Source organism: Parus major, chromosome 1A (genome assembly GCF_001522545.3).
Source record: "Parus major isolate Abel chromosome 1A, Parus_major1.1, whole genome shotgun sequence".
Classification (NCBI taxonomy): Eukaryota; Metazoa; Chordata; class Aves; order Passeriformes; family Paridae; genus Parus; species Parus major.
The window spans coordinates 48,633,687-48,654,333 of record NC_031773.1 but is presented as its reverse complement, the minus strand read 5'-3'; the positions used below and the strand labels follow the sequence as shown (position 1 = coordinate 48,654,333).

The following is a 20,647-nucleotide window of genomic DNA, read 5'->3' as shown; positions in this document are numbered from 1 at the left end:
CATGATTTGCTAAAAAATAAGGATAAAAACATTTCTCCTTCCTCCTTTCCTTAAAGGTCTGGTTAGCAAAATAGAACAATCAGAAAGTGTTAGTGCAGATATTTAGAACTTTTAGGACACTATAAAAGCCAGCTGTGAAAAGTGAAAGAGAATGAAGAGCCTGTGGGTAAGTAACTAAAAGGGAGAAGGCAGAGGCAAAGTAAGTGAAAGCATGTTTGTTGGGTGACAGAGGGCACATATGAGGGATGAGAAATATAACCTGTGCTTTACTTCATTTTATTATTTATTTAGGTTACTGAGATCCATCCTGAAGACAGAGGCATGAACTTTTCTGGCTATCACTCGGCTATTCAGTGAAGGGTACCACCTGTGACAGACACTCCATTATCTCCAAAAGTCATGTGTATCCATGATAGTTGAACATTAGGGTACTTGCAATAATTAAAGATGCCTGCACAGTACTGTGAAAATCGCAATTTATAGGAAAAGTGTTAATTTCAGAACATTCCTGTGCGGATGAGTTTCTCCACTTCTTTTCACTCTCCTTGTGTTTTCTTTGCCTAGCTATAAGCCCTGGAATGAGGGCCTCCTGGTGGTGGAATCTGTGACAGTCAAGCTGGAGGAAAGCACATTTCTTTACAAAGCAGTGAAACGGCTGTTCTTTTATCTCTTGAGTTAGCTGTAATGAAACAAAGAAACAGAGAGAGAAAAAGAAGTGCCGGCTTTGTCAGCAAAATGTAGGTGAAGTATTTAATATTTAGGATTCTAAAAGAAGGGACATCATTAACTGCACAGCACTGAGGCATTAAGAATTACCTCACTGCTGAAAAATTTAACTGGGCAAGGAATTAATTTCAAAATGCCAAAAAAGTTTTAGTTTATAGGTTTTAAACTCAGTCTCATTTAGCCCACCAGGTGTTACATTATAACATTATAGGTGGCATTATAAAGCCACTAGGTTTTATACAGCCTTACCTATAGGTAGGTAACAACCAGGCATGGTAGCAACTTTCACTACAATAACTAAAATAAATACTCTCTTTGACGTCCAAGGGAGCCTAGAGTAAGTCTACTGAATTCACCAGTCAATGGGGTTTCCCTGTAATTATTGATATAACAGAGAACGATAATAATCCTGTAGTGTATATGAATAAAAGCAAGAGAAACACTATGGAGTTAAAAGCAGCTCTGAGAACATCTAAGCTATAGATTCTCTATCACTTTTGAGCCAAAAAAGCTGAAGAAGATGCTCCAAATTAGGCTACCAAGAACAGCTTGGGTCTATTCCAAAATTTCCACACTGCCATGTGCTACAGCCTTATCTTCATCCTGTCAATCTCTCAGCCTTCCACCAGTATTCTCAAAAATGTCTTCCTGGGAAAATAGGCAGCTTCCCTACACAAGGACTGTAACATAAAGGTTCTTCACCACTGGGGTGAAGAACGGGCTTTTGCAATTTCTAAGTGATCTCTGTAGTTATTGTCCTGGGAGAAAGAGTGTGTGCTAGGTGTTCTTTTCCCCACAGAGTGACAGGAACAGAAGGATGCATACTACTACACCATAATGCTTTTAACATAGTTGAAAATCATGCGTCAAGCCATATATAAATACATATATATGTATGTATTTGCCATATACTGAGAGACAATGCTAGAAACAGCAACAGTCCATTCTTGTCTCGGTATCTACCTGATGTAGGTGGAGAAACAATGATGAAAAGCTGCTGCCAAAATACCTTAGGAGACTGGTGCAGTGAGGAAATCCCACAGCATTTTTCAAGGAAATGGAGTCTGGCAAGAAATTAAATTTTGTCAAACCATGAAGAAGAAAGATTTCTGAAGCAAATCACAGCAGAAATCAAGACACTCGGCCTCCTTCTTTTAATCTCCAGGGGAAGCTTTCTGAACTCTTGTTGACAAACCCTTCCAACTATGAGATCATTCACACAGGTATTATCCACTGTGGGCACCGAGCACAGAAGGAAGCATTCATCTCACACGCCAAGGTGGTGGGGATGGGGCTGCCTGGCTTTTTCCAAGTCTCTGCTCCACAGAAAGAGGCAGTAAGAAAATCATTCTGAGACCCCAGATGCATGAGACAGTTGGGTTTTACAATAATTACAGTGTATTTCTACAAAACTCATCCTGCTCAGCACAAGGAGAACTCAAGTAATAACTGTGCTGAAACATACAGGTTTCTTCTAGGAAAGTGAACATTACTGAAAAAAACACCCCAACCAAACTGAGCTCAGTCCCTCACTACCCTGTATGGTCTTTGGCTCTTACAAGCACCCAGGTGTGCTGACTTTATTTTCTCATTTCAAAATTGTAATTCTACATTCGCTCAGCTTTTCTTCCGAAGTCCTTGCCCTCATTTATCTGGACCTTCCTTTCATCTTTCTTACCCAATGTACGCACACACGTGTGGGTATTAAATGGTGACAGAAGCCACAACTACTTCACAAAGATGTTGCTCTGAACAGTGAGTCTTTATTCTACTTTTAATTAAGGGTGTTGACTTTCCCCCCCCCCACACACATCCCATTACAATCTCTTCTCTTATTGCAAAAATCACTGCTTTCCAGTGCACAGACTCTGGTATACTGAGTCAAAAGGCAACTGTTTTTATAGCATGTGTCCTGTAAGAACCAGATGTTGCTTAACTGGACTACCAAAAGATACTGCAGCACCAGAGGTTTTTCTTGTCTCAAGTCATTGGGTTTAACTGTGTTATTTCTCCGGTTCTTATTCCAAGTGAGCAATTTTCTGGTTCACTTAAGGCAGGGTGCCAATTAAGCACTCTGGGAATGAAAGACTGTTAGATCTTTTTTTTCTTCTTCTTCTTCCCTGGAGTACTAATACATCTACAAACCAAATCAAAATGTTGGTGATTCTCTTCTTTTCTTCTCCTTTTGTCTGCCAGCCCCCTGCTTTTTTTTTTTCTTTTTTCTTTTTCTTTATTGTTCCCTTTTAACTAAAGTCAGCATCTTAGTATCTCATTAATCCAAAATTTTTCAGAAAAGCCCCAGGAAGTCCTTAACATAAGCTTTTTTAACAATGAAGCAAGTAACTTCAGATCGCTATTCTAACATATTGGAGGATTATTTTATAGCTTAGGAGTGGCATTTTGCCTCTGTAACATAAAAAGTGCTGGGGATACGTGTTACATACCCGTACCATTCATTCAAAATATCCAAACCAACTGCCACTGCTACCTCCCATGGAATACAAGCCGGCAAGTAACACAATGAATCTAAATTTATTCCATCATGTGCTGAAAGGGAGGACTTCGCAATGTGCACAGGAAATCGGGATGCTGGGACTGCTTCAAAGGAAGGTGTGTGAGGAGCTGCTGCTGTGGAGTCACCGTCCCTGGAGGTGTTAGAGACAAGACTGGACATGGCACTTAATGTCACGGCCACGTTCACACGGTGGTGGTCGGGGCAAAGACAGGACTTGAAGGTCTCAGAGATCTCTTCCAACCTAAGTGATTCCGTACGATTCTTCTCTCTACACCTCCTCACCCATCAACCCCTGAACCCGCGCAGTCCAGGACGTCTGACCTCCTCCACTTCTCCCACGTTCCCAAGCAAGGAAGAGCTCTCTGCCTAATGGCGTTTAGCTATTTAACTGAAAAAATAAACGAAAAATCCCCACCAAAGCCATTTTTAACAACTCTTCCGGACGATTCGAGCATTTTAGGGCAGCTGTTAAGGAAAGCGCGGTCAGCAAGGCACCAATTCGACGCAGCCCGACCCTGAGCGGAGCCCGACCCGCAAGCCCGCTGCCCGGCACTCCGCCCCCGTCTCCCCCCAGCACAGGAGGCGGAGCGGAGCCGCGGATCCCGTCGCCACGGCAACGCGGCGGCCGCAAACCGCTCCCGGGACACGCGGCGGATCCCACCGGCGGCGGACGGCGAGCGCCGGGAGCGGGCGCGTCCCGACGGAGAGGTGCGGCCCCCCCCCGGGAATTAAGGCGCAGTTCGATGGAACAGCCCGGCCCAACCGCCCCCGCACCGCGGGGCTGGCCCTACCACCGCGTCGCGGGGGGGATGGGGGGTGAGGGGCATTCTTCATCGGCTCCGCTCTTGCCGAGCCCGCTGCTTTCGCCAGTGAGGTGCCGGGAGGGAAAACAGGACAAAGGAGCATGCCGGTGGCGTCCCGTGCGGGGAACAGCGCCCCGTGGGGCTCCCCTTGCAGCTCCTCGGCGTGCCCGTAGGCTGATACAGCCCGTACCCCCGAGGTGCCGGGCCGCGCGGTGCTGGGGGTACCGGCCGGAGGCGGGGAGGGCCGGGGCGGGTGTGACACCTCCTGTCCCCAGCCTGGCTCGGTCACGTGGAGGTGGAGGTGCGAGGGACGTGCCCGTGCACCGAGGGCCGGTGCTGCCTGGTGGCAGTGGCGGGGAGGCGGCCAGGACTCGCCCCCCAAATCGCCATCTTGGCGTGAGAGCTGGGGCGCTCTGCCTGGGGGAGAACGGCCACCTTGTCACATCGCTGCTCTGGGCCCACAGCCTCGGACCTGTTGTTTCTCCTTCAGGAGCCTTCCGTAAGCCTGAGGAGCAGCGTGCGATGCCTCTCTTTGGGAACTCCTTCAGCCCGAAGAGGACCCCACCCAGGAAATGGGCCTCGCTGTCCAACCTGCACCTGGTGAGTCCCAGCACCTGGGTTTTGCTGCCTTGGTGGCAGGGCTGGGTGGCTTCTGCTGTGAGTGCCATCCATAATCCTTACAAGAGCTCCCAGCTGCTTCTGGGGCAGGAACAAGTTCTTCACCCAGAGGGCGATTGGGCTCTGGAACAGACTTCCCAGGACAGTGGTCACAGCCCCAAGCCGGACAGTTCAGGACATGTTTGGACAATACTCCCAGGCATGGTGCAGCTCTTGGGAATGGTCCTGTGCAGGGCCAGGAGCTGGGCTCAATGATCCTTGTGGGTTCTTTCCAACTCACTATATTCTATTATTCCAACTGTACTGCTTTCTTCCTGCAGTGCAGCACCTTTCCTGATCACTGGTGGCTATACATGAAACTAGAAATGGAATAGCCCAGGGAAGAATCATCACCCCACCTGCAGTCCAGAACTATGTCACTGAAAACTTCTCACCAGTGGTCTCCAAGTGCAGGGAGATGAGTGTGGGGGTGGGAGAAAGAGCAGGGATGGCAGTGAGAGGAGCCAGTCCTCTACTGCAGCAGTGTATCATCCAATTAGGGTTCCAGGGCCATTTGGACCAGCATCTTCCACTGGAATGCTAGTCACTAAGAAATTAGAAAGCAGGGGGTGGCCCTGGAATTCTGTGAAACTCTGAGTGTGATCTTATCCCTGCAGCTGGATAGATCCACCCGTGAGGTTGAGCTGGGCCTGGAATACGGCACCCCCACAATGAACCTTGCTGGCCAGAGCCTGAAGTTTGAAAATGGCCACTGGGTTTCAGGTAGAGTACAGCTCAGCTTGCTCTGGTCTGAAGTAACCATGGTTGGCTGACAATCTGTATTTTGACCTCTTTCTTTCCTCCAAGAATCAGGAACCTTTGTGGGGGGGGATCGCAGGGAGCTGCAGCGCTTGCGCAAACGAAACCAGCAGCTAGAGGAAGAAAACAACCTACTTCGCCTGAAAGTGGACATTCTGCTGGACATGGTGAGCCTTTGCCCAACTCCTGCCTGCCCATAGCAGTGGGAATGCCTGAGCAAAGGGTGCTGGGTCCCCTGGAGAAGGCTGCTCTCACTGCACCCCACTTTCTGCTTTACTCTGCTGTGCAACCCAGGTGTAATGGCAAAGTGACTGTGGGAGTGAAGCCTGATCCCCTCTGTGGAAAAAGGGGAAGGTTCACCCCACATCAGAGGTTGTTGCAACCACTGTGACTGAGGAGAGAGAAGCCCAGGCAATGCCATGTCTCCTGTTTCCCTTTCCGCACAGAATATAGCATTCTTCTTGCCACTCTGTCCTCTGCCCTAACTATGAAACTGAGTTACAGCCACTATTCCTGGTCACAGAAGATTAAAGCTTCCATCTGCTGTCATGAGGGGTGTGACATCTATCCTATGTGTAAAACTCTGGATGACAGAATTTCCAGTAAATAAACCAAAATTCAACCTTATCCAGAGATCTCAGCTCTCATGCTTAAAATCTGGAGAGACATTCAGTGAAATAGAAACACACATCTATTCTCAGTTAATAAGGGATTTAGCTTTTATGTCACTCTAAATAAATATTTTCTTTCCTTACTCTTCACATGTTTTAAAGCTGGAAAATGGCTTTTGTGGCTGGAACACTTAGCAGAAGTGCTAGCTGCTCTCCGTGTTTTCCAGGTGATCTCAGTGAAGCATGACACGACAGCTTCTCCCTTGCTCAACAGAAACAAATTCCTTCCTGCAGGACCTGGCTTGTGGCTGTAAATCTGTGTGCTGTGAAGTTGGAAAAGACTCACAAGCTTTTAACTCCTGTTGTTTGCTGTGCATTCCAGCTCTCTGAGACCACTGCTGAATCCCACCTCATGGAGAAGGAGCTGGAGGAGCTGAAGCAGCACAGCCGGAGGAAGAAGTGAACAAGAGGTGGCCAGGCTGGTTCTAGGTCTTGGCGGACAGGATGCTGGGGCTGGTTTAGGCCTCCCAGCCATGTTGGTACTGTGTGGAGGTAGTTGGTTTCACGGGACCACGAGTGCCGAGATGCCTCCAGCGTTGTGTGGTGCCGTGGGTACTGCTAATGGCTGATTTGGCACCACAGCGCTGTTAATTAACATGATTTTCCTCAGAGCACTTTACCTTGCTACATTTCCTCACCGCAGCCCAGCACAGGTACCCTCTTCTCTAAGGCAGCCGGACAAGAGGCGGTGGAGAAGATCCATCTCCATGAGGGCTCCTCCTCGCCTTCCCCACGTACAGAAGCGGGGAGACCTCTGCCCGCTCCCCCTGGGGAGCCCGCGGGTGATTGTACAAACCTCACCGTCTGCCTTGGGCGAGCAGGATGCTGGAGTTGCTCGTTCTCGAGAGTTTTTCATATTTTACATAAAACCTTGCAATTAAAACCCGGTTCTGAGGGTGTTTGTGACGCGTCGTGCTGCGCTGCCCGGGCGGGGATGGGGTGCGGCCGATGCTCCTCCGGGCCGCCAGGGGGCGCAGTCTCGCCCGGGCTGGGTGGCGGGAGGGCCGCCGCGCTTCCGGCGGCGCTCTGGCCGCCGCTCCTTCCGTCCTGTGTGGTGGCGATGGCGGCCGCGGCGTCCCTGTCCCCGGAGGAGCTGCTGCCCAAGGGCGGCGCGGGCAAGGCCGAGGAGCTGGAGGACGAGCTCGAGGAGGAGGAAGAGGACGACGAGGAGGTACCAGGGCAGGCGGCGGGGAAGGCCGGGCGGGCGCGGTGACCCCGCGGGGCGCGCAGGGCCGTGCGGCGGGGCCTGACATGGTGGTGCCGCCCGCAGCTGGACGAGACGCTGGCGGAGCGGCTGTGGGGACTCACGGAGATGTTCCCCGAGAGCGTCCGGTCGGCGGCCGGGGCTACGTTCGACCTGTCGCTGACGGTAGCGCAGAAGATGTACAGGTGAGGGGGCGGCCGGCCGGGCCGGAGCCCCTCGGAGCGGGCCCGGCGGGCAGAGCGGGGGCGCGGGGCGGCTCCGCCGGTTTTCGCGGAGGCTTTGGCCGCTGGTAGCGCAGTGCGGAGCCTGCGGGGAGCGGAAGAACCGCGGCTTTTGTTTAAGGGCGGCTTCTAAGGGCGGGGATAAAGGGACACTCCGGAGCCCGGGGTTGGATTTGGAGGCAGGTTTATGGTTGAGGCACGGAAGGGAAACGTGGGATTGTGCCAATGAGAACTGATTTCTAGGTTTCTTTCTCCTTGGTAGATTCTCTAGGGCAGCTCTGTGGATTGGGACCACCTCTTTCATGATTCTGGTTCTTCCTGTCGTCTTTGAAACTGAAAAACTGCAGATGGAGCAACAGCAGCAGCTGCAGCAGCGACAGGTGAGGCAGGAAGGCTCAACCCTTTGTCCCGGCCCTGCAGAGTTGGCTGGAAGTGCCTGCACCTCCTGCTGTGAGCACCTGCTGGGGGACCCTGGGGAGAGGGGTGCAGACTGTTGTACACTGTGGCCTCACTCGCCCCACCAGATTCTCTGGCTGGATGTTCTAATCGTACAATGCTGCTGATTCCCAGCAAAAATAGTGTCAGGCTGGAGGCAATCCCTGACAAGCACAACCTGGCTTTCACCAGTGCTGTGAGGGGCTAATGGGGGCTGTGGTTGGGCACTGACCTTAGCTGCTGTAGCAGGAGTGGGACTGGTGCTGCAAAGGACCACCAATACCTTTGGGAGGAGGGACAGCATGGCAAGGTGTCTTGTGTCCTTGATACTCCTTAACCAATTGTTTTCTTTCCAGATCCTCCTTGGACCCAACACAGGGCTCTCAGGGGGAATGCCAGGGGCCCTGCCTCCGCTATCTGGAAAAATCTAATTTGCGGAAGCTGAGTTGGATTCATATCAAGTGGGAAGACCTTGCGATTATGATATATTGAACTGTTGATTTGTTGGGCCAGGGCATTTTTTGTTTTTATTTTTGGTTCTCCTTTGGGACATTGACCTGTTCATAACAAGGGAGGGAAGCCCCCCTCTGGACCTGATGATGGCTCCTGTCTGCATCCCCCTCTCCTTTAGAAATCATGAGTATTTCCTTTTATTCAATCACTATGCCATAACCAGTTACAGACTTGGACCGGGGGAGCTCCTCTGCCAGCTTCTTGCTCCCACAGAACACCCTGGGGCACAGGTCAGGCTTTGAAAAGCAGCAGTCAGACACAACAAATGCTTTCGTGCCTGATTTGGAGCTGAAGGACAGTGGTGACAGAAGAGTGACTTTCCCAGCAGAGGAAGGAGGGGTGCAATCAGTACCCCATGGAAAATACTCTTTGGGAAGATGCGTCTGCAGAAACACTTTTACTGCAGCTGTGTGTGTGTGAGAACCGAGGGAGCAGCAGGCCAGGTTTGAGACGATCACATCCACGCAGATTCTCTGCCTCATAAAGTAGAACAGACATCAGCTGCGTATTTTTTTGTATGGAATATTAAATAAATCCAACCTGAGCAGTGTGGTTTTAATAGATGTCCTTGAGGGAGGCTCAGTTCTTTCAGAGCTGCTGGGGGATTTCTGGGTAGGGATCTCTCCATTTCATGCACAGCCTGGCAGTGTGGAAGGGACCGACGTGGTTTTGTCACCTTCAGAGGGGTGGGGAAGCCTTGCATGGCTTCAGGGAATTCTCCAGGAGGTGATCCTACCTCAGCACCAGTGTCCACCGTTCAAGGTTTTTAACTCACAGAAACATGGTGGTTTTATAACCAAAGAAAAAAATTTATTTATCCTTTACATACTTTGTTACAGAACAATTCAATTGAACATACAGAAGTGATAGGACATTTATATGGAATTTTTTTTTTTTCCATTTTTAATATTTGGTTAAACAAAATACATCTCTGTAAACAAATCCAAGACAAGGCTCTAACAAAACCAAACAAGCAAGAAAACAAAGAGGGGCTTCCCCGCTCCCGAGCGGTGGGACTGGACCAGCTCACCCACCCTCGGGCACTGCAGCCTCACCTCCCACGGGGATGTGATCATACACTTTCCCTTTACCTGAGCAGCTGGATCACACTGTTTCTCCCCCGGGAAAGCAGCTGACACACAAGGAGAGGAAAGCAGCCCCAAAGTATTTTAAAACATCTTTGCATATTGTGCACTGATCCATTGGCTTGCAGTTTCCATGCAAACAGGGTTTTTCTCCAAAGTGCAACTTCAATCAGCATAGAAAATGTTGCTGTTGAGATTTATATTTTCCCCTCTTGAAGAAATGGCTTCAAGTCAGGAGCAGAATGCCTGCAGGCTGAACATCCTGCCTGGAAAGTGTTTAAAAACTCTGCCAGCTGGTATTGGTCATTGGAATGTGTTACGAAATAGGACTTTTTAAAAGAGCAGTTTGCTCTTGACTGTGGGAGGCTGTGCTCAAAGGACTGCAAAAGTGCTTGCCAGATGGCCGGGGGTCAGCAAACACCATCGTCCTGTCGTCATGTGGCCTCTGTTCTCTGTTGGGATGGTGCCACTTTTGGTGGTCTCTCAGGTTCGAGCACCTGCTCATGCGTTTGCAGAGCTCTGAAGAGAAAGATAACTGAGAAAAGGTCATTACAATCCCTCCTTTCACCAGCTCAAACATCAGTAATGACAGTTTCTTGCACATGGTGGAACAGGATCCTTGGAGCTCCATCAGGTCCCAGAGGTTGCTGTTCAACCAAGACATGTAAAGATGGAAGCAAACAGCAGCTCAGCCAGGAAGTGCTAAACACAACAAAGTCAGTTCCAAATTCAGCATTTCCTCCTCCTGCCAAGGAAGGTATGGCTGAGCTACAGCTCTCCTGGGTGACTGGGAAACAGCCGGTGGAGATTCCTTAGCGTCTCCCATGTCTCATCTCTCTTCCCCATGGAAGGCAGGAAAAAGCAATTCAACCATTAATGGAATGTTTGTTGGCCAGTGCTAAAGGAGAGGTTGGGTTCAACTACCAAGCCAGGGTGTCTCCAATGCCTGAAAGTTCTGGTGGGCCCTCTGCATCTCCCACACCAGTGGATGGTAGCAATAAAAGGGCAAAACTGACTGCTATAAAGGCTTCCTTCCTTAGCCCATTTTTATTTTATAACTTGACCTCTTTCATTTCACATGACATCTGTGACTGTGGGCTAGACTTCTGAAGAGAGGAAAATAAAAGGGAATTAATTTATTTGAAAACCTTTTCAGCTTGATTCCTCTCTCCAAGGAGCCCCTAAACTACTGGGCGACCATGCACAAAACCTAAATAACTTTTAAAAAATAGTAAAAAAAAACCCACCATAGCATGAAGAAACCCAAGCAGACTGTGGCCTCTCTCCAGTCCAGCAACTTGATACTCCTCAGTTAGCCTGTGCTTGCTGTTTCCATGTCACCTTAGCCAGACACACACTGCCAAACAACTGCTCACCACATACATAAATCCTTGGAGACCCTGGGGAAGAATCCTCTAGCTACCCAAAGAATTTATTGGAAGATGACACTGGTTTTATTATTGTTTCCTAATTCCTGGCACAAACCAGTCCTAAGAAGCAGAGGGTTGTGCTGAGCACCGTACCATTCCTAGTGTTTTGAGTGTCCTGAGAGACCCTTAGGAATTGTAAATACCTTCATGACAACTTGTTTTGGAGGGAGAGAACTGTAAAGAGGTTGCAGCATGCTCAGCCCCTGCTCCTTCCTGACAAGCCCTGGAGGGAGCAGTGTCCCACCAAACGCAGCCTTGAACCACGTGGGGAAATGGAGGCCTGGGGTTTCCAGGCACTCTCCCCCAGCCCAGTTTTTCCAGAGCATGATGCCTTCCAGCTGGCCAAAGGGCACTGCAGCTCACCCACCTTGCAATTAAAGTAACTGGCTTCCAGTTTCCTCTGCTCTGCCCTCAGTTCTTCTCCACCCATTACCCCCAATGTCCAGCGCCGTTGCCCTATTGCACCAAGGAAGGAAGGAAGAGAAGAGCCTAACAAAGGAAATTCCAGACGAGAGGAGTCGGGGCACCCATTATCCAGGTTTTAGGACATCAGGAGTTTGGTAAAGGGGAAGAACTGCAGTGGGAGGACAGAGTCAGCCCAGGTCACACATCAGCTCTCCAGGTCTGGTGTGCTTCCACCTCCTCTGGCACCACCAATAGGAGTTCACAGTTCTTTCCTCTCAGCTGGTGTTTCAAAAATTTCCTATCATAAAGAGAAACAGAAGCAAGTGCTACTGAACTTTGTCATCTGCAACAACAACTACATACAAGTAACTATTCAGATGGGACAAGAAATGGGGGAAAACTCCACTGTCTTTAATTATTTTATGACAGAAAAAACCCACAAACAAATACTAAATTTTCCTTGATAGATTCAACCATCTCTACCCAGAAAATTCTCAGAATCAAGTCAGGCATTATCTTAACCTCAGCAAAGATGAGTCTATATGGGTGCCACTTTCTTACTTTCCAAGGTAAGAAAACAGAATTAAAACCAAGATAGTTTCTTCATATTTCCAAGATCAAGAATCCCACCTTAGCTTAAAATAATTCCAACAAATCTGGGAAAAAATATTTTTCTAGTAAAAAAAGAACACCCATCATTTAGATGTCCTTAGCAGCAGTGTACCACTTAGTCATTTGACATGTTTTTTTAGCCTCTTTCTGCACCTAAGCTTTTTCTAATACCAAACTTTGATTACTTCCAATAAATATGAAAAACAACATTTTCTCCAATATCTTCTGGTCCAGGTTTGCAGTAGAGAAAGTCCTTTTTTATTGCTGAAGAACAATAAATGCCTAGGAAAAAATCCACCAGAACCTCTGCACAGTAGTTTCATAAGAGAGTTACTTTACCCCAGAAATTTACCAAAACTTCCATGGTACGACTGGCTCTGCAAGCACTGCACACGTGCAATCCCTATCTCAGAACAAGTCTAGTGAAGGCAGCAAAGCTGCCAGTAGGATTTATGACACAATGGAATGGAAGCTAAACAGCTATCAAGAGCAGGTGAAATTTTACAAAGTATTTAAAATAACCATGTTGTGTTAAGATTAAAGAGGGAGGGGAGCCAAGCCACAAGGGCAGCATATGCTTACATAGGAAAAGTGATTCCTAGCAAACAGCTCTTACTGCTGTCACAGATAAGGCTGCACTTTTAGTCTGGAAAGCCTCTTGCTGGAAACATACAGGTTGTCACTAAAGAGGCAAAGAACGTTCAATGTACTGTCATGTTCAAGGAGGGAGCAGGGCACAGCACATCTGTTGCAGGTATCACCCACTAATACCAGACGTGGCCTCTACCTTCACCACTGACAGAGGCACACACATAAGAGGCCAAGTCAAGCTATCCTGAGCTCATAGAGACACCACTGCCAAAAGCACTTCCCTAGCTTTGCACAAATGGGGCATCAATCCAAGTGAAGGCAGAAGAACCTCATTACTTTCACAATTTTTACTGTGTAAGGTCAACCATACATATTTAAATCGCCAACTGCTTAAGGACAGACTTCTTACCTCCAATAGGGAAGGATTAGAGGAAATCCTACCTGAGCTCACTTTCACCTCCAATCCACTCGGGCACCTTGAGCTTGGAGTCGAGGTTGTAGTAGGTGCCTCCCACCTCCCGGACACAGATCCAGTGCTGTCGCTTGAGGGGGAGCTTCAAGGGGCCCCAGCAAAGGCTGGAGGGCAAATTCATAATGAAGCCCATCACGTTAGACAGGGCAATGGCATTAACATCCCTGAAAGAGTGCAGGATACAAAACATCAACCAGATTATGTTCTGGTGCTTTCACTTCAATCTCTTTCTCATTTTTGCAAACAGTAGCCACCTCCAGAATTACACAAATTCTCAGTACCTGCGCTTATCCCACCAAACCGCCTCGTAGCCTTTGGTCTGAAGTGCTGCCATAATCACGTTCACATCATAGTTCCCATTCCCCAGCATGCTCTTCTTGTGGGGGGTCACCATGGTGTTGGGAGACAGCCTGCAGACAGAAGAGAATGTTCTAACAGATGCTTGCTGAACCTGTATTCCACAACTGGAAAGGGGCTACTTGCTGTATAATTTGAAATCAATTTTCAGGAGTTTTGTGCTTTAACACAAACTACTCTGTCCCCCCTTATCCTTCATCAAATGGGCTGAGGGAACTAAGTAATGCAGTAAGAATAACCTTGATGTACAAAGCCTCCAAAATCCTGCCTTTGATGCATAAGAAATCACAAAGTTTTTCCTCCCTGACCCCTTGAACTGGAACTTCTGAAGGATGCTTCAATTATGATTTTTCCTCTATTTACAGTTGGAGTAAACACCAATTTGCTATTTAGGACAATGGCTATTACAATTTCAAGAGTTCAACAGTCAACACCAGCCTTGAAGACTGGATGAGTAAAAGAGGCAGGGGAGGTTGGCTGCAGGAAGGTTGTTCTTTTTCCTCCTCCACTGGTAAATGAAAGAAGTATTCAGACACAAAGCTGTGAAGATACTTGGGGTTGGGAGCTTTCTAAAGTGTTGCTGTTGTTATATGATAAAAAAAATATCTGTTGCTGTAGGTAACTAAACAGATAATCCTGACATGAACAAATCTCTTCAGCTTCGACCTGTAAGTTTGCTTAGACATCACTTGCATTACGACAGCATCTAAAAATGCAGAACCAGAGTTCATCACATTCATATAATCACAGAATATCCTGATTTGGAAGGGATCCACATAGAATCAAACTCCTGGTCACAGACAGGACAGCCCCAAGGATCACACCATGAGCTCAAGAGCAGTGTCCAAACGCCTCATGAACTCTGTCAGGTGCTGTGACCACTTCCCTGGGGAGCTTCTTCCAGTGCCAAACTACCCTCTGGGTGAAGAACCTTTTCCTAATATCAAACCTAACCTCTGACAGTGCTTCATGCCATTCCTTCAGGTCCTGTTACTGGTCACCAGAGGAGAGATCAATGCCTGCCCCTCCACCTCCTCTTGTGAGGAAGCTGTGGGCTGCTATGAGGTTACATGCCAAAATATACAACAGCCTTTGCACACGTTCAGATAACGGATGTGACACATAACACGGAGATGTGTGGCAAAATAGCGTGTTAGCCACTTCTATGGTTTTATGTTTCCCCCTTCTGCCCAAGAAATTTTGCAAGGAGGGAAAACAACAGGATGTATCATTATGAAGATGACAGAAGGAAAAGCAAGTATGGGGGAAGATGGGAGCAGAGAACAAAGAAGTCATGTAACACAAATCCAAAGAAAGCCAAGCCTCAGATGAGTTCTGTTGTGATGAGTTGCTCTTTCCATTGATAAGGACTCCATTAATTCTACTACTGCAAAGTTCAGATTTCATACCATCCAAACATCTGTATTTTACCTGCCTCCTCCTCCTGTCAGCTCCATCCCCAAAACTCCTAATGTTCCTGCACGTTTCTCGGTCAGCCTTTAGCATGCTGTATGTTCTGCAGGCATACTTCATCCACGGAAAATCCCTCAGCCCTTCTGCATTCCTGCCCTCGTTACCCAACAAATTGTATTTCTTTAAAAAAGCATCCATGCAGCAGTAGCAGAAGATGTTTTTCTTTTTAATTCCTTAATTATTTTTAACTTTAGCACAATAGTGTTTGATCTGTATATCTATGATTAACATTTCATTTTGTACCATATAGTACTTTGTACAAATGCCAGAGATTAATGTGGCTTTGTGTTAACCCCCTACATCTGTGACTAATAGCCTTGTACCAGCTAGCGCTTCCTTATTTACCTATATCAGTGATTAAGATGTACTAGCACAAGTCTTAGTTTTGAGAACAAAGATAGATTGCCAGGCCAAAGAATGATAAGAGAAGTGCATCGTGACCTGACAAAAATACTTGAGATATTCTCAAGGCGAAAAGATTCACTAGAGGATCCAGAACCATCAGCGGAAAATCTGGGGAATGGGATATTCCCAAATGACCACCAAAGACCCTCAAAAGACCCCTACTGATATCCAAATAAATCCATGGAAATAATTAACATATATGCATGAATTCAGGAAATATAATGCATTTGTAATAGAAACGCAGTGACTATATACTAGTTTCATGCATATAACATGGTCTGGTTATATGACTGGTAGACTGCTGGGTACACACGTTAGGTGGAGCGATTCCCATGTACCCAGCATGCTGAATAAAGTAATCTCAGTTTTCTTACCTAACCAGCTGTGCAAAGTTTATTTCCCAGTTTTCAGTGACACCCTGACAGCATAAAGCATTTGACAAGAAGAAAGCGGTGGACTGGGTAGGGAGTTTCAGAGCAACCAAGGCTGGAGAGGCTACAGACAGGTAGCCTTTGTCTTCAGCTGTGAGTTTTTCCACAGTGGAGCAGTCTGCAGCAGAAGAATCTGGGAAGTGTGTGTTCACTACAAAAGGGAGAGGAGTCCACAACACCATGGTAAGAGGACAAGCTGTTAATACCCACCATGGGGGTGTACTTTACTAATCACAGAGCTAGAACCTGCTTGTCACAGCTCTTCCAGCGTCTCCATAAAGCGAGATCACTTGGCTATGGCTAACTGCTCAAGATCATTGCTTCAAACCTACCAACTCTCCTGAGCGCCAGCGAGCAAGGAAAACCTTACAATTCAGAGAGCCCTTTGGGCTGCAGAAGCACCCTCTCATGGTACCATTTTCCAGAGACAAGTTTATTCAAGAGCTGAAAGAATAGATCTATCTTTGCTCCTTCACGTAACTTCCAGAGCCCCAGAAATGCAATGAGGTGACCGGCATGGGCAACAAAAAACTGGAACCTGTGAGCAAACTTGCCCCAAGAACCACCTCAACATTCTGAACCACACATACCTAAGCAGAGTCCACAATCATCAGCTGAAAGATTCTGATTAGGCAAGGAATTATATTGTTGTTCTGTTTTTTTTAATCTAGCTACTGAGGTGAGGAAGACTGACAAAGCTGGACAGAAATCCAGGTAATAATCCTCTTAATCTTTCTACATCAGAAACTTTCATCAACATGTTGTCTTAACACAAGATTCCTACATGCAGTTGTCTTTCCTAATCAGTTCTCAATATGCAGACTCCAGTGAAGCGAAGAGATTTTGTTTGTATCTCCATGCAACACTTGGAACATGCAATCATACTTCCTGCAACAAAAGCCAGAGGAACATCAAAAAGGTATTTCTTGTTTTAGAGGAAAGAAGAGGAAAAGAATACAAAATCAGAGGGGTGCCCAGACCAAGTTTTGGCATATGCTTGAGATGATAATCATCAGACTACCCTGGCCTTACACAATAGGATGCAGCAAAAGGGAAGCTAATGATTAAGCAATGTGGTTCAATCATTCTCCAAAGAATGTGGTAAAAGCTAGAGAGCTTAAGTTTATTTCTGATTTTGTTACTTTGTCAACACCGGGTTTAAAAATCAGACCTCAACATTTTTGCAGGTTATTAAAAATATTCATCAGTCCTTTATCAATACATAGAATATGAGTAGAACACAGGAAAAGACATATAAAGGGCAACTAAATTCACACTTCTTAAAGGAAAGTCAAAGAGCTACACAGAAGTAGTCACCCAACAGAAAGAGAAAGGCAGTGGCAATTCTTATGCGTAGCTTATAGATCATCTAGTTCCAAGAGGAACATCCATGTGTATTTCCATACTACCATGGGGCTGAATCAATCTGTGTATCTTGATCCGAATATTAGGATGGAACAACTCCAGGTTGGAATAAAAGACAAACTCTCCCTTCCAGGGAAAGAGGTCCAACAAGATTAATATCCAGTCTTTTTCTGGGAGGTTTCATGCTGCACACTAATTCTGTCTCACCAAATGCAATGAAAGCCAACTAATTAGATCATCACACTCCTTCTACCACATGAACTGCCTTTGTTTGCTTCAGGCCAAGAGCAATCCAGCTGTGATTAAGATTCTGACAATTGCTGCTCTGGAACAAAACCACAGTGTGTTTACGCTGGACAAAGAGTGCCTTGAGCCTGCCATGGACCAGCTCCACTCCACCAGCAGGAGTTTTATCTACAAAGCCATAATAAATAGCATTTCAATCTGACACTTGCTATTGTCCTTCACCACATTATTTTGCCAAAGACAGGCATGAGTTTGATGAGTCAAGCACCAGTTTCATAAATTTGCCAGTTTTCAGGAGAGCAGCAACAGGCCCACAGCTCCCTGCTCATCAGCACAGGCTACAATGACTGCCGCATCCCACGGCACGTGCTGCCGTGATGTGGGGTCTCCTACCTATAAAAAACACGAGATGCTGGCAACTGCTGGTAACAGGTATTCACCCATAACTTACATAATGTTTACAATGTCTCCAGGTTGAGTTATCAGAGGAGAGCTCTTTTCCTATATCATCACTTAGCTTCATCAGTGGTGGGTCACCAGAACTTACAGAGGCTCACACAGGAGAACTTCCATAAAGCATCAAAACGCCATAAAATAAACACTGAGCAAAATATGAGCTATGGCACAGGCCACGTTAATAATTTATATTCATCCCTGTAAAAGTCAAACCCACTTTATTCATTATCTGAAGCTGCTGGGAAACATCTAGCAATGCCACAGGAAACAGGCATCCAGCTACTGAAATTAAACCCAGTTTAAAAGAGTACAGAGAGTCTTGATGCATGTAAAAAAAAAAGCCCATAGTGTTTGAAGAACGTCACTGAACCTCTTGAATAAGGAGTCACTCATTTGGCAGAACTTCTAATTTCTAAAAATCTTGCATGTGTTGCAGTACTAAGTCAGTAAGTTTTTATGATGACCTGTTAGTCATTCTTGCCACCTTCATTCTCCCAAGGTAATCCTCAAATCCATTACTAACATCTAGGTAGTTTATTTACACAAGGCAGGACAAAAATACAGAAGACAGGTAGAAGAGGCAGTAAGCTGAGAAGAGAGGAAGACAGCACTCCAACCACATGATGGCATCTGCAATAAAGCTCTGGGACCCAAAACTGGGAGCCAGAAACAGCTAAGAAACAAGTAAAATGAGAATTTCTGCATGGAGGGGAAAAAAAAAAAAAGGCTGGGGTTAAAAAAATAAGATACATTCAGCTCAAAGCAGTGGCACAGTCCAAATCCCACCTTTTCTTTCCATTTCCCCCAGGTAACACCCAAAAATTCCTCCCATCAGCAGAGGACAAGGGGAAGCTAATGCCAGTACAGAGAGCATCCTACCTCTGGAAAATCTCCTGCAGGGTTTCCCTAGTGAAGGCGTTGCTGTCCTGGAAGACATTGTTGAGGGCATGGAGGGCACACAGCTCCCTGCGTTGCTTCTCATGGTAAATATGCTGTGGTGGTAGCTGGGATGGCTCTGGCGATTCCGATTTGGTCTTGTCACCTTTCCATGGCACACAACTCATTTTCTCGATGGGTGGATAGGGAGTAGGTGGTGAAAAATGAAGGAGGCTAAAGTTCCTGCCTCCACAGTCACAACAGTCCACTGCCCCTTTTGTGGGCTAGTGCTGCTTCCAGCATACAAATCCTCCTCTTGTGCTTCAGTTTATTCAGTAATTGCCTCTGACAGCTGGTTTTAAAAACCACATGAAGATCTGCAACCTCCCTCTTCTCATACCCCATAAAATGTAGTATTTCCCTCCCCTCCACATAAAAGAACAATTTTGAAATGTCAAAATATATGGTTCTCCTTAGTGTCAAGATACCGGCTGGAATTTATCACATCGCTCCTTTTCTTCCATCTCCTTTGGTCTACAGTGCCACTAAAAAAGGTACCCAGACCACGTAAATAGGAGAGACCCACCCCCAAACTGCCAAAGGGAAGAAGAAGGCCAGCGCTTGGTACTGCCTATAGAAGCGCAGGGTGGTTAAGCACTTATCAGCTGCATTCCTCCATTCCTTTGGGAACGACTGAATCCTGGCAGGAAGATGCCAACAGCTCGGGAAAGGAAAGCACTTCTTGCTAGGCCACGAGAAACCAAAGTCGAGGCTGCGGGGAAGGCGATTCCTCACAGGTCACCCTGCGCTCCGACAAAGGGAAGTCTCCGTTAGCAACCAGAGGCAGCACAAAGCCCGTGGGAGCGAGGGTAGGGCAGGCGGGACCAGCCCCACGGCCTGCTTCGCACCTTTCCACCCCGCCCCTCCCCACCCTACGCCCTCGCAACCACCACCACCACCAAAACAACAACAACAGCAACCCAAGCGGGAGCCGCTTCCCACGACCAAGGCCCAGCGACCCCCGCAGCCCACCGCGCTGAGGAGAGTCCCCCGTCTAACCCCCACCCAACCCTTCGGGGCTCGCTGCCGGGCCGAGACGCCCGCCCTTCCCCTCGGGAAGGTTGGAGGGGCCCCGCCGGGACGGGCCAGGCCGGTCGGGTCCCGCCGCCGCCTCCTCACCGCCCGCTCGGCCCCTCGGGCCGCCCCGCGCCGCCGGCGCACGCGCGCGCCGGGCCCCGCTCGCGCCACTCTCGCTCGCTCGCGCACGCACGCACACACGCGCGCGCGCCCCCCCGCCCCCCCGCACGCGCCAACGTCGGTCACGCCCCCCTCTGACGTCAGCGGTAAAACCAGCCGGTACACAAGCGAAGGCGGTCTCACCGCCCGCTGAATAAACAAATGTAAATCCTCCCTCGGCTTCCTTGTGTGCCACAGGTTGGCGCTTGCGACGGTGGTGCCACAAGCATGCGTGTGGCCAGGCAGAGGAGCAGGACAGGCAGCTTTCTCCGTCGCCCTGCAAGAGTCACCTGCCAGTCCGCAGAGCCCCCTCAGCCAGAGGGGTTTCCTCCTTGGTGCTGGTGTCCTGCCTGGCGGCCCCCGCCGGCAGTCTGAGCACTGTGGGCTCGCATGGCGGGCAGGCGTAGGGCTTTCCTCCCGAGAGCCCGGGGCAGGAGGGGCGGCGGGGTCCTTTACCAACGCCGGGAGCTGGTACGGGTCGTGACAGCAGGTCCCGCGGACTGCAGGCGCACCAGCCGCGCTCCCACCCTGTTCCATTGGCTGACACAACTATCAATGACAAACCTCCTCTTTCTCACTGGCTAGCCCGAGAGAATACCCACCCCACCAGGGCGGTCTCTGTTGCAGCACTTAGTCCCACCCAGGCCTTTGAGATCCCTTATTCGATTGGCTGTCAAGGTTGTTTGTCACGAAGCTCAGCTCT

At 48.1% G+C, this 20,647-nt stretch overlaps 3 protein-coding genes across 7 annotated transcripts; 2 read left to right on the top strand and 1 right to left on the bottom strand.

Annotated features, from left to right (window-relative positions):
- The first annotated feature begins 3,812 nt into the window (after positions 1 to 3,812).
- On the top strand, positions 3,813 to 9,063 carry CBY1 (chibby family member 1, beta catenin antagonist). 3 transcript variants are annotated; one of them, XM_015628964.3, is made up of 8 exons: positions 3,813 to 3,949; positions 4,535 to 4,644; positions 5,319 to 5,424; positions 5,509 to 5,627; positions 6,454 to 7,302; positions 7,402 to 7,520; positions 7,819 to 7,936; positions 8,348 to 9,063. In XM_015628964.3, the coding sequence occupies exons 2-5, from the start codon at positions 4,567 to 4,569 to the stop codon at positions 6,532 to 6,534; spliced, it is 384 nt and encodes a 127-aa protein (XP_015484450.1). In that variant the 5' UTR covers positions 3,813 to 3,949; positions 4,535 to 4,566; the 3' UTR covers positions 6,535 to 7,302; positions 7,402 to 7,520; positions 7,819 to 7,936; positions 8,348 to 9,063. The 3 variants fall into 3 exon arrangements, with proteins under 3 accessions (XP_015484450.1, XP_015484451.1, XP_015484452.1); XM_015628965.3 differs by lacking the exon at positions 3,813 to 3,949 and adding an exon at positions 4,075 to 4,213; XM_015628966.3 differs by lacking the exon at positions 3,813 to 3,949 and adding an exon at positions 4,175 to 4,241.
- Positions 7,164 to 9,065, top strand: TOMM22 (translocase of outer mitochondrial membrane 22). The gene is made up of 4 exons (XM_015628963.3): positions 7,164 to 7,302; positions 7,402 to 7,520; positions 7,819 to 7,936; positions 8,348 to 9,065. The coding sequence occupies exons 1-4, from the start codon at positions 7,192 to 7,194 to the stop codon at positions 8,420 to 8,422; spliced, it is 423 nt and encodes a 140-aa protein (XP_015484449.1). The 5' UTR covers positions 7,164 to 7,191; the 3' UTR covers positions 8,423 to 9,065.
- A 324-nt stretch (positions 9,066 to 9,389) lies between these two features.
- JOSD1 (Josephin domain containing 1) lies at positions 9,390 to 20,509 on the bottom strand. 3 transcript variants are annotated; one of them, XM_015628962.3, is made up of 5 exons: positions 20,235 to 20,509; positions 18,712 to 19,511; positions 13,381 to 13,509; positions 13,069 to 13,263; positions 9,390 to 11,722 (listed from the first exon to the last, which is right to left on the bottom strand). In XM_015628962.3, the coding sequence occupies exons 2-5, from the start codon at positions 18,894 to 18,896 to the stop codon at positions 11,623 to 11,625; spliced, it is 609 nt and encodes a 202-aa protein (XP_015484448.1). In that variant the 5' UTR covers positions 18,897 to 19,511; positions 20,235 to 20,509; the 3' UTR covers positions 9,390 to 11,622. The 3 variants fall into 3 exon arrangements, with proteins under 3 accessions (XP_015484448.1, XP_015484446.1, XP_015484447.1); XM_015628960.3 differs by lacking the exon at positions 20,235 to 20,509 and adding an exon at positions 19,888 to 19,932; XM_015628961.3 differs by lacking the exon at positions 20,235 to 20,509 and adding an exon at positions 19,779 to 19,851.
- Between the last annotated feature and the right edge of the window lie 138 nt (positions 20,510 to 20,647).